The 12378-nt window shown below is 30.6% G+C and overlaps 2 protein-coding genes across 6 annotated transcripts; one reads left to right on the top strand and one right to left on the bottom strand.

Annotated features, from left to right (window-relative positions):
* The first annotated feature begins 555 nt into the window (after positions 1 to 555).
* On the top strand, positions 556 to 9948 carry Kyat (Kynurenine aminotransferase). Of its 5 annotated transcripts, none has more exons than XM_074131551.1 (10): positions 556 to 648; positions 4144 to 4286; positions 5333 to 5483; positions 5555 to 5791; positions 7670 to 7913; positions 8639 to 8805; positions 8885 to 9071; positions 9139 to 9302; positions 9385 to 9519; positions 9764 to 9948. In XM_074131551.1, exons 2-9 carry the CDS (start codon positions 4144 to 4146, stop codon positions 9457 to 9459), a joined length of 1368 nt encoding a protein of 455 aa, XP_073987652.1. In that variant the 5' UTR covers positions 556 to 648; the 3' UTR covers positions 9460 to 9519; positions 9764 to 9948. The 5 variants fall into 5 exon arrangements, with proteins under 5 accessions (XP_073987652.1, XP_073987665.1, XP_073987645.1 ...); XM_074131544.1 differs by lacking the exon at positions 556 to 648 and adding an exon at positions 3617 to 3769; XM_074131555.1 differs by lacking the exons at positions 556 to 648; positions 9764 to 9948 and adding exons at positions 3617 to 3769; positions 9612 to 9751.
* A 317-nt stretch (positions 9949 to 10265) lies between these two features.
* Positions 10266 to 11557, bottom strand: LOC141456029 (ciliary microtubule inner protein 2B-like). The gene is made up of 3 exons (XM_074131613.1): positions 11424 to 11557; positions 11050 to 11302; positions 10266 to 10629 (listed from the first exon to the last, which is right to left on the bottom strand). Exons 1-3 carry the CDS (start codon positions 11467 to 11469, stop codon positions 10581 to 10583), a joined length of 348 nt encoding a protein of 115 aa, XP_073987714.1. The 5' UTR covers positions 11470 to 11557; the 3' UTR covers positions 10266 to 10580.
* Between the last annotated feature and the right edge of the window lie 821 nt (positions 11558 to 12378).

The raw sequence follows: 12378 nt of genomic DNA, 5'->3' as shown, positions 1-12378 counted from the left end.
GACAGTAAAAAAAAACAGTAGTAGAAAACCTATAATAGAAAATATAAAAAACTTTCTTTTTAAAAGAATGATCAAATCTCATTAATCTAGTGTCTACTATTACTAACACCGATCCACAGTTGTAATGAATTGCTATCAGTAATTTTAAACGCCTATTATCACTTTAAAATCTTTACATAGCAGATGATACAAATTCGTTTTTTTAAATCTTCCAACAATAAGAGTACAGAGAACTTATTAGAAAATAAATGTGAATTCATGTCTCTCTAACTGCTTTCTACAACTTATTTTAAAAATGGGTTTCTGAAAATCTATGTGTATGTATAAACCAACTTCATGAATTACAACTACAGAAAAATATAATATTGGTATAAATATAATATATTATTTATAACTTTAATATGGAGAAGAAATATATAAGTGATGTAGGATAATTGATCACCTTTTTTTCTCATGGTTGTGAAAATTAAGGGCAACTTTATTTGCTTTAAATGTAGATATGAACAAAATTAATGATAAAACAATAAATTTTGATATCTTATCTCACAAAATTTTACTTTTTTTTTGCATCTAAGAATGCATTGCTAGCACTATATTTATCTGTTCTATGCAACTTCCTGCAAAATCGTCAGGAATGTACTACATTAGGTAAATATTAAAACTTTTTTTCTGGTTCTATTTTTGTATTGAATTCTTTTTTGATTATTTTATACTCTCGTATTGTCTGTTTTTTCATGCGGGGCTTAGCGTCCGGGAAAGAAGACAGTAGCGTATACTTCAACATTAATATTTTATCTATCAAATAAAAAATTAGGTAAACATAGGACTCGAACTAGGGATCTCCCATATATTTCTTCGAATTTATATCCACTACAACAAACCCGCCCCCAGTTTAATCAATTGTAGCAGCTGATTTAGCACATTCGCCTTATCTTTCTTTTGCAAATGAGTATCGGGTACCAGAGCGAAATTCTGGCTTTACATTTAAATTAAAAAATAACAGAAGTATCTTATTGTGAGAGTTATTCCAGGATTAAATTCAAGTCGAACTCCTTTTTTGATATAATGAAGTTACTTAGAATAAATAAATACACATGAAAATATAATATAGGTATGGATGTATGTAGTATATTATAAAAAAAAATGGCGGGTGGTTTATTCGTTATGAAGCATGGATTTGAAAAAAGGGAGAACCCCCCCCCCGTTTGAATCCCGAGTGCAGCAATTTTTTGTAAAAGAAAAAAAAATTAAAAGGAAAGTGTGTCCCACCGCGTCAATGGCATCTAATTTGGTAGTTGAACGTTAACCCACACCTGAAAACACTGAGTATTATTTTACTTTTATATTTTACATACCAATGTAAGAGTAAACAAAATTATCAACGCCAGAATGAAATTGTTTTTCTTAAAAATAAAAAGTGTTCTTCATATTTAGTTATTACTTAACACCCTCCCCAGTCTGACTTTAAATACAAATGGGTACGAGTCAGTATATGATTCTAGAGAGAAAGATAAAGTTCTATTCTTTAAAGAGTCAATTAAAATCGTATAGTCGAAACATTTGGCAAAAAAAAACTCTGATATTTCTCAGAAAGTATAGAAAATTCTAAAGTTTTGTTGAAAACTTACATTCTTATCATGCCAAATTTTTGAAATTGAGTTAAGCGGTATAATGTTTTTGAGGTACCCAGAGTCAGAAATATTATTTTAAGAAAATTTTCTTACGCATTTATGTTGTGAGTGTATACAAATATCTCCAAAACCTGTAAAAATCGTAGGAAGCTGAAAATTTGAAATTCCACTTGATACCACCAAGAGAACCGGCTATGAATCAGCGATCAAAATTCTATACCAAAATTACCACTTTCCTTATTAATTTTCTATTTTCTTTAGAATTTTAGTTGACGGCTCCAACGATTTTCTTTGTGTAAGTTACATTTATAGTACTTTTACAATCTTTAACTTTTATTTCAAACATTTTCCGCGGAAAAAATAGATTAAGGTTTTATAATAAAATAGATAAGGTAACAAAAACAAAAAACAGCGACCCATGGAGCAGTAAAACCTTTGACTGAAGATATCTGTCAACAACTGACTTCAACGGCGACTGGAACTTTTCCAGTACTTTCCCGGCTTTCAGACACTTTATTTCTTTATTACACAAACACTTTTCACTTTCAACAATGAGCTGCAGAAGACTCTGGTAAAAACCTAAGGGTATGCACCTGGATTCAATGCCGGTATCTGCGCATAAATCAACTGCACTATCTACTGAGAAATTACAAGAAATTATTAATAAGTTTTCGTTCTTCTAATATTATTCGTAAACGAGTGGTATATTCTATGCTGCCCAAACCCCTAAACATAAACTAAAAAAAAGCAACCGCCTTAGGATAAAAATCTAGTCCCAGGCTGATCAACCTAAAAATCAGAGCTACCCGAACAAATGGAGCTGCCATTAAGGGAAAACAAACTAAGGTGCTCCACTCTCAACCTATTCTTACCAAAGATCCTAAATCTAACCTCCTAATCCCTACAAGAACCTTCGTAAACGTGATAGGAGTTTCCTCCTCCTCCTCACCAACTCTACAGAACAGATAAGAGCTCCACTTTCTAAAGAAGTCTCTTCAAGTCGCAATGTCCAGGAGTTTAAAAGAGTTCCGTGAAAGACCGTCAGCATCTCACAATCGACTTCGGAGCGTGCCGAATCAACTATTTGGATTATCGACTGCCCAATGAGCTCTTCCATGTTTAAATTTTGTGAGGCCAACCACGCCTGCAAACTCGACAAAAATGTGTTAAACGATACGCCAGCAGCTGGTTTGGAACAATTAATTGGCAGTAAGGCTCCTGATTAGGCCCAACATTCCATCTTCTCATTACCAGAAATCTCCATATAATCAGACAACCAGAACGGAAGAACAACTTTTACAGCAGCCAGATCTTCAGTCTTTTAGAACGCTCTAACAACAGTCAGGATGTTAAAAGAGATAGATTCAATCTTTGCCTTTAATTTACTCTGACTATCCGAATAGATGCATACTTCCCCAGTGCGTTGCGAATCCGCTCATTCAAAACCACAAAGAATGGTTTAAACCTAAGCCTTCTTGACCAGTGGTCAAGTCATTACATAATGAAAGTTTGAAAGTACACCGCTAACGTCCCCACACCCTTCCGGGCGTTCATCTTAAACTAATAATTTTCAGATAACCCACCAGACAGACTCATCGTCAATCATTTATCGCTAGTAGGCAACTACCTCTATAAGAATGGCAAAAAGTATAAAGTGATACCATTCTACCCGAAGGAGAACCAGCTCCAAGAATTCGTCCCCATTAAGAATAATTTAGCTAAACTAAAACGGATCATAACTTTTCGAGTAGTTTCGCATTATGAAAGCCTAAAAGCGGTAGTTATGAAAAAACAACTGATATTAGAAAAACAAAAACATTAATTACTTTAATTTACCTGATAATATTAAATAACAATAAGTAGTTTACAAAAATTAATGACTACACTGATAAGTCTTATTTAATAACAGTATATTCAAACAATTTAAATTCCCATACCACCAAAACGCAAGTTGTTTAGCCTGACATAAAAAAACAATTTTCAAGTTTTTTACATATTTGACTAGTACAACTGGGCTTCCTAATTGCAACCTTTCCATTAAGAAATACTGGTGACAGGTTACTGTGGCGTAGGTTATAAATGAGCATAACGTCAACTTCCAACTGTTAGTGTAACTACTTAAAAAGTATGGTTTAATAGTAAGTAGTTTTGGCGATTATTTTTGTATGATTTGGTACTGTTACGACATTAATTAACAAAATAGCTTGTACGAGTTGCTGTTAAAATTTATTTTTATAGTAGCAAATCCTGTGTTTTTTAGTACGTATCAGTTGAAAATAACTTGCTAAGATCGTTTTCTGCTAATTTAAAAATTAGCCTTATAATAAAATTTGATGAATTTCGAATAGTTTCAGTTACATTCCAGTTGATTTCATTTAATATTCATTTGGTGCAGTTATACACAATACAGCAGTTTTTAATGATATTGACGTCACAAGGTTAATTATTAGTAATGTGATAGTTATGCTCAAATCGTTTGTTACTAATATTTGGTTGAAAATTGCTTTGATAGATGCTCAACAGATTTTTGAACTGGAGGAACTTATGTAGTCTGGCATCTTTTAATCACAGATTTAATTATATCAGAGAAATGTCAACTTTGGGTAATAAGTTTAAATTACCTGAGAAGTATAAGGGCTCAGAAACTACAGTATGGTATGTAATTTTTCTTAAGTGATTATCATTGATGAGGGTTGAGATATGTTAATAGAGTCGCTTTAAGAATTATGGAGCTTATATTATAGAATTTGAAATTTTATTGAATTTTTTGTAAATATGTTTGTTTTGAATAAGAAAAGCAAAAACTAATGTAATTCTGAAGTGATATACAACTAATGAAATAAATTTACTTGTGTAAACAGAATGGACTTGAGACCTATCAGTCTAGTTAGTTATTAAAACTGTCCGGTTGGACAGTTGTATAAGGGTTTTAGGTACTTAGGTTTAGAATAGGACCTAACTTTCCTCCGTTGTTGCTGCGCTTTCTCAAGTAAAACTAACCAAACCTTCTGGTGGACTCTCACATGCTCGGATTATTTTTAAACAGATTCTTGTATTTTGCTGCAAAATCTATTTTTACAATTTAAAATAAAAAAATTAATTTAAATAATAACCAAATAGATGTTACATAAATAGAAATGGTAAATGGTAAATAAGGAAACATAAGTCTTTAAATTCTGTTTATTTCAGTGTATTTTTGTTTAAGATTTTTTTGATGACTATCTATTATTTTAGTATTTTTTTATTTTATTAGTTTATAGAAGAGTTTTTTTGTTCTTTCTTTCTTCTTCTTCCTTTTCGCTTTTTCTTATTTAGTTCTTTTTTTTTAACTGTACATAATCGAATCACTGGGATTTTGTTTATTTAATTAATAATTTTGCATTATTTATTAAAACGGCTCCACCGACGGTCTATGACCATGGTGATTGTCTAGTTTATTAGTAAATATGATACATTTAAAATATTCAAGTTAGTATAATTCAATAAACTCTATTACTACTATTTTTACAAATTGTTCTAGTTTCCCATACTAAAGTTTAACCTATTTTTTGTTCATTTCATCTTTTAACTCAGTTAAGAGTGAAAAATAGTCTTTGTCTAAAATACATATATTTCGTAAATATTCTCACTTAAGTTATTCAAACTGAGTATTACATATTTGAAGATCCATTTTAACCTTATTGATTCTTCTTTTGTTGTAGGGCAGAATTCATTGCCCTCGCTCTTCAGACTAATCCTTTAAACTTAGGTCAAGGTTTTCCTGATTTTGCAGCTCCAGAATTTGTGACAGACGCTTTAGCCAAGTGTGCAAAATCAGATAATCCTTTAATGCAGCAATATGCTAGGGGCCACGTAAGTAAAAGGGTAAAGATTTAATTTACAAATTTAAACTTTCGAAAGTATATAATCCTTTTATTTTGTAGGGTCATTTAAGATTAGTGAATGTATTGAGTAAGGTTTACTCATCAAAGATATGCCGAGAAATTAATCCTTTGACTGAGATCATTACAACTGCAGGAGCTTATGAGGCTTTATATTGTACTATTTTAGGACATATATCTGCTGGAGATGAAGTTATACTGATAGAACCATTCTTCGATTGTTACGAACCAATGGTGCAAGCTGCTGGTGGAAAGGCAGTCTTCATTCCATTGAGACCTGTGAGTAATCTTATCTAAAATCGAAACGTTCCTGGAAGGAAGTATACGTGCAATGCACATAAAATAACACATATTCTCATTATTTAATTAATTTATATTATTTAATATATATGTATCTGCTAGCCAGGCATAAATCATGTAATCATACTCGTACAATGGTTATGCAAATCTTTTTTTTGTTCGTGGAATTTTATGATTCGACCTTTATCTTTTGTACTCGTACTAGTGCAAGATTGAGTTGAAGATCCTTCTGCTTCCTAATTTTCAGTTATAAATCTTCTAATTTTGGGTAACAACCACCTGGCATTGTCTGATATTTCATTTATTATATTCTTTCAGCAAGATAAAAACGTTTCAAAAATGCTCATGTAAATACTCATGTTTTTAATTCAAATTTGTTTATTCTCTTCCTCTGAACTTAATTCTCAAACCTACCAGGGCTTTAAAAGTATTCCCTGTTCTTTTAAAATTCATTTCTCACCTATAGAGACTTTATAAATTTATTAAATCGTTTTTGAACAATGTTTTCTTGTATTCTTACAGAAGATGTGAAAAAAAATAAAAAGCCTTTTCGCTGTCGTAAATTTAATAACTGGTATTAAAATAATTTTACTTATTTCATTTTCATTAATATGTGTTTTAGAATTAATTAAATGAAACAGACCGTTAAGTTGTACGTTTTCATTTAAAAAATGAAATGTCGCAGCTATAAAAATTTCAATAAGCACTTTATATTTATTTTTTTTAATTTTTCCTGTTTATCAATTAATTAAGCTCTTAATTTGGCAACTTTTGTATTTTTGTTTTGTTTTTTATTGTTTTGTAACACTCGCGCGCGCTGCATAAAAATGGAAAAAGAGATAGCGTAGGTCTGCTGCCATCGAATTCGGATCCAGGGATAAAAATGAAATTTCAAACCAGAAATCCTCTTACAGCAGAATATGAAAGCAAAATTATACTTCGTTCAATATCATCAGTCTTATTCACATTTTATTCCACTAGTAGGCAGGGAAATAAGTTCAAAAGGTAATTGGAAACAAATTTCAATAGAAAACATAAAACAAGCTTTTAAGGAAGGATTTTATCTGGCTGAAAATAAGTCATTGTATGAAATATGAAAAATACTTTTCATAATTACTGATTTTTGGACCTTGATCGTTTATAATCAAAATTTTAAAAGTTTCTATTAAGGAGATTTGTGTGCATTTTAAATAATTTTGTTTTCTTGTACTTTAATTTATCTACGGTTGTCAGGTTTTCTTAAAAGTTTGGATAGCCCAGTGCTTTCAAAATTTCTTGATATTTTGTTGGTGGTAGAACTATCTGTGAATGGATACTTTAGAGAGACGCTTAGAGTTGATGTTACTGAGTACCCCTCAACGTTTCCTGAATGATCGTTACAAATAAAATTGTCCTCCCACAAATGAGGCTAATTAATTCCTTTCCTAATGTTTGTAAAAAAAAACAACTTGGTGACCTCAAAGCTCATCAACATAAAATTTAAATTGACTATTATGTTCATGAAAATTGGTTTATGCCAGATTTAGTGGTTTATGGTTTAAATTGGTTTATTGGTTTATTTGACTCGATTGGTATTGTACCTTTTGCTTAGAAGTCGGTATTTACTTTGAACTTGAGTTAGCGCCCATATTTCGAGCTTCGTTTTTCTCGAAATTTATGAATTCGACCTTTAACGTAAATACGTTATTAGGACACAGAATTATAATTACATGAACAGTGTCTACTTATTCAGTATTCAGTTTTTGGTTGTTAGTAAGTTCGAAGGATATGCCATACTTTAAGAATTTTTAAGAAATATATTGCTTTTAAGGTTTTAAATTAAGAGAAAGTTATTTACTTTACTTTATTGAACTTCAGACTAAAACCGATGGCACAATATTATCAAGTGACTGGAAACTGGATAGAGAAGAATTAGAGGGTTTGTTCAATAAGAACACGAAAGCTATTTTATTGAATACACCGCACAACCCTATTGGAAAAGTATTTAACCTAGAAGAACTGACATTAATTGCAGATCTGTGCAAGAAATGGAATGTTCTTTGCATTTCCGACGAGGTGTACGAATGGATGGTTTATGAGCCTTGTGAACATATACGTATAGGTAATTTTATTTTAAAACTTGAAAAAAAAAATTGTGATTTGCAACAGGTGGGAGAAAAGTGGGGGTTCTCTACTCGAATATAAAACTATTGCTGCAATTATAGAAATTCCTCATTATATTTATCGCATTTTAAGTACAGTGGAGTCTCGGTTATCCGTCATGACTGGGACCGGACACGTGACGGATAGTCGAATAGACGGATTATAGAAAAAAACAGGAAAATTTCCAGATTCTTTTGTTTAACGTGTATAAAACTTTGTATTAACTGGTATACTTATTTTACACGTTTATACGCTTAAGCCTTAAAGGTCAGGTACCTTTCATCATTCAATTCATTCTATTGGGTATTAAAATTAATGAATACAATGTCTGCGACATCTAATCGGTTTTGTGGGCGGTTTTGTTTGTGGTTGATCTTTTTAGGAAAAAACCCACAAACTGTCGAATGATGGACACGAGTATGTACTTAAAAGACAAAGGAAAAAATCTCCAAAGAAAATATTCAATAAATTTTTTTTTTTTTTTTTTTATTTTAAATTCTGAGGACAGTGACGGTTAATTGGAATAGACGGATAAAAGGGTGACGGATAACCGAAACTCCACTGTATTACAGGCATTAAAAAAATTAAGTATTCTGCTTTATGTCATTCTAACAACATTTATAAAGAGCGCATGACAATATTTCTTACAAGTTAACTAATAGATAAATTTTCTAATTCTTTCAGCGACGTTACCGGATATGTGGGAACGCACTGTTACTATAGGATCTGCTGGCAAAACATTTAGTGTTACTGGCTGGAAGACAGGTTGGGCTTATGGTCCTTCATACCTTATTCACCATCTTCGTGTTGTTCATCAGAACATGCTTAATTCGATAGCCACGCCAATTCAAGTAATACATTAATTTAATTTTTACTTAGATAATGTTTATGTTTGTATTGAAATTTAAATGATGGAAATTTAATTTGAAGGAAGCTATCGCATTGGGCTTGGAAATGGAATTTGCGCGTATGAATTCATCAAATTGTTATTTTGTAAGTTTAGCAAGAGAGTTGAAAGAAAAACGTGATTATATGGCTAAATTTTTAAAAGATGTCGGTATGAATCCTGTCATTCCTGAAGGCGGCTATTTTATGATGGTTGATTGGACTCCTTTAGGTATATTTTTATTATTTTATTGTGGGACATGCAAAGGTGCTAAAACTTAAAAATTATTCTTTTCTAGCTGATAAAGTAGGGTTAGAAGAAGAAGCTGACAAATATAAAGATTATAAATTCGCAAAATGGATGTCAAAAAATAAGAAAATTCAAGGTATTCCTCCTAGTGCATTTTACAGTGAGGAACACAAAAATTTAGGCGAAGACTACATTCGATACTGCTTTATTAAGGTAATTAAAGTTTTCTGTGCGATTTTTATTCGATTATATGTGTGTTTTCTTATTTTTAAATTTTGAAATTTTCTTATTTTAGAAAGATGAAAATCTGGAAAAAGCTGAACAGATATTAAAAGCTTGGGTTAGTGGAGAAGACACGTGCAAATTGTAAGAGATATAATTGAGGCTCAAAGAGAATTGTGTCGGTTTAATAATTTTCTTCAAATGAATGGTATATATATTTCATTTTAAATAATTTTATATATTATTTGCTTTCACTTAAATGTTTTATTTAATAAAAGATTTGACCCGTATGGATTTTAGCCAGAAATATTTTCCAATCTAAGTTTGAGAATGCATTCACTATACCTTTCCCTTAAAGAGAAAATTGTTGATCGATCATAAATATGTTAGCAAATTAAAGAGAGAATCTCATGAGAAAGCATTCATTCATTACCCACTAACCTTACTTGCAGGAGAGTTTTTGTGACCAAAACAAGAAGTTAAACAGATCCTCTGAGTAGGCAAGGTATAATTTTAGAATAAATTTAAATTATTTAACTCATGTAAAAAACAGTTGAACCTTAACAGTCCACCTTGTGTTATAATTTACAGTTGTATTATACTTTTGCTACCCAAACAATAAAGTTTTACTTTTTGAGCAAGTTTTTAATTTAATTGATGTTTTCCTTGATGTTGAAAGTTAAATTCCGTTAAAACTGTCAGTTGTTCAGTTCTAAATTGAGAAGAATAAATGAATGCTGTATGTTAAAAATTTTTTAAAAAGTACATATAAAGTTTACTTATATCATATTCCTAAAACAATTTGAATTCATTTATAACTTATAATTTAAATTGAGAATAAATTATAAAAGTAAATAATAATTTATAAAAGTATTCAATATATAAATATTAAAGTAAAAACCACACTTTTTATTAACATATAGAAGTCGCTTAGGATCTTTCAAGATCTATTTTGTGCTTCTTTTAAGTTTGTAGTAGTAAAACTTGTTACATAATTTAAAGCGAACAGTTTGGATTTTTACAACTTATTTTCTTCTGGGTGGTACATACTCTACAGTCGTTATTTAACTTACAGTAAGTAAATAGCACTTAATAGTGCAATTGACGAAACTCTCAAAATTCAATTTTATTTCTCAAAATAAAAATATTTAAAAGTTAAATTTTTAAATTCCAATTGTAGCTTATATTTAATATCACAAATTATTGTCTTCAACTTTTTTTACTTTTGAAACCGAACTAATTTAGTTTTTAATTATTTTCTATTTCATTTTATTTTCCCAATGGATTTTTAGTTAATGCACCAAAAGTTCCTCCACATCTGTAATTTAAATATAGTGACTTATTATTTATTTTAATAATTATTCCCATATTCTTATCCCATATTAAGTATATGGGAATGTATCTATGGAATAAGATTTTAAAGTGATTGTTCCTGTAAAAAAAGGTAATGCAAACGCTGCATCCCCAGATGCTGTTAACTATAAATATATTCGAGAATTTTAGAAGCCAAAATACCCAAGTTCAAAAATAAGAAAGATTTTATATTTTATAGTGAGGTTTACTATCTAATTCTTATTTTTGTTTGCTTTCTAATTTGGAGATGTTGATAGTGAAGAAAGCTTGACAAGGAAATAGTTTTTTTTCCCATCCTAACCAAATAACCATTATTAATTAATTACTTCAATCGAAAAAAAAAAACAAAAATGGTGAAACTTAGCATTGAAATCTTTTCGCTCACTTGTACTGATATCCAGGCACAAAACCTGTGAAATGAGGAACCATGCCCATGTGGGTGCAGTAAATCTTTGTTGGTTGTATTATCCGTGGTGGTATTGGTGAAACTGCCTTTCCAGGAATCCAAACTGTAGACATGTTTTGTCTGTTCTGAATCGAGAATTCACACATTCTTGGATTAGAGCACTTTTCGAAATAACCCCAACAAGATTGTGGTTCTGTCAAATTCGATCCCAGAACTTGCAAATTTGTTGGTCCTTTAAAATAAATTAATAATTACATATCTTAATGAAATAAAACTTTTATTTGGTATAAACAGCGAAAAATTAATTTATTGTATTATGCTGAAAGTAGTGAAATAAAAAAAAAGTTGTCTACCTTTGTCTGAGGGTGGAGCATTTGTGTCCTTTTTGCGGTTTGGCATTTTCTTCCTTTACCAATTTATTTCTTCCTACCAATTAGTGAATTCTAACTTGTAACCATAGAAATGAAATTTTAACCCTTTGAGTACCGGAGATTTTTTCCATACATATGCGATAGATACCGGCGAATTTTATTCGTTTTTGCAGAGGTTCGGATTTCTTTTCAAGGCTTTTCAAATGCTTTCTATCTAAGTCAAATTTAAGTATTCTTTTAGAAATTTTTACTATTGTATCTAATTTATTAGAGTATAAGTTTGATTGCTACATTAAGTTTCAAACCTTGTGAAAAGGACACCAGTCTGAAAAAAGTTTGCTGAGGAAAATTTCAGAGGAGAGAGTCGCATTACATTATATACAAGTGAAATAATCACAGCGTTAGAATAATAAAGCTAATAAATTTCACAGTTTAACTTATGAAACAACTTAACTCCATTGGGCTAAATTTCATTGGAAAGTAATGGCATCACCTCATGTTTTGTTCGGCTCTGACAGTATATTAGATATCATTTTTCTTTTTCTTTGATTTATGGTAAACCTGAGAAAAATACAACTCTTACACCTAGGTGATACTCCGTTCACTGGAACTTATAATTTAGGCTAGCTTAAATTTCTAAAGTGGACTTTTTTTACTCATCACTTTAAAACATGTTTGACTGCTTCATTTAAAAGCATTACGTAGTTTTTGTGTAACTCCTGTTAGGTAAACACCACTTCATTGATTTTATGTTTTCTAAGTGAAAATATTCTAATTTGATTTGTGAGTATGTAGTTTTTTCTTGACTCTTCTTTGCCTGCAGACTGCTGCCAGCCGTGATCTGATACGATACTTAAGTCACTCATTCGGTGATTGTCATAAACCCTGTTTTTCTGCAGATTTTAGAGTCCACATCTACTTTGGATAAGGAAATTCA

This window comes from Rhodnius prolixus, unplaced genomic scaffold, assembly GCF_049639745.1.
Source record: "Rhodnius prolixus isolate KJV_2025 unplaced genomic scaffold, Rpr scaffold_1, whole genome shotgun sequence".
Classification (NCBI taxonomy): Eukaryota; Metazoa; Arthropoda; class Insecta; order Hemiptera; family Reduviidae; genus Rhodnius; species Rhodnius prolixus.
Note: the sequence above shows the minus strand (reverse complement) of the source record. Positions and strands in the feature narration are given on the sequence as shown.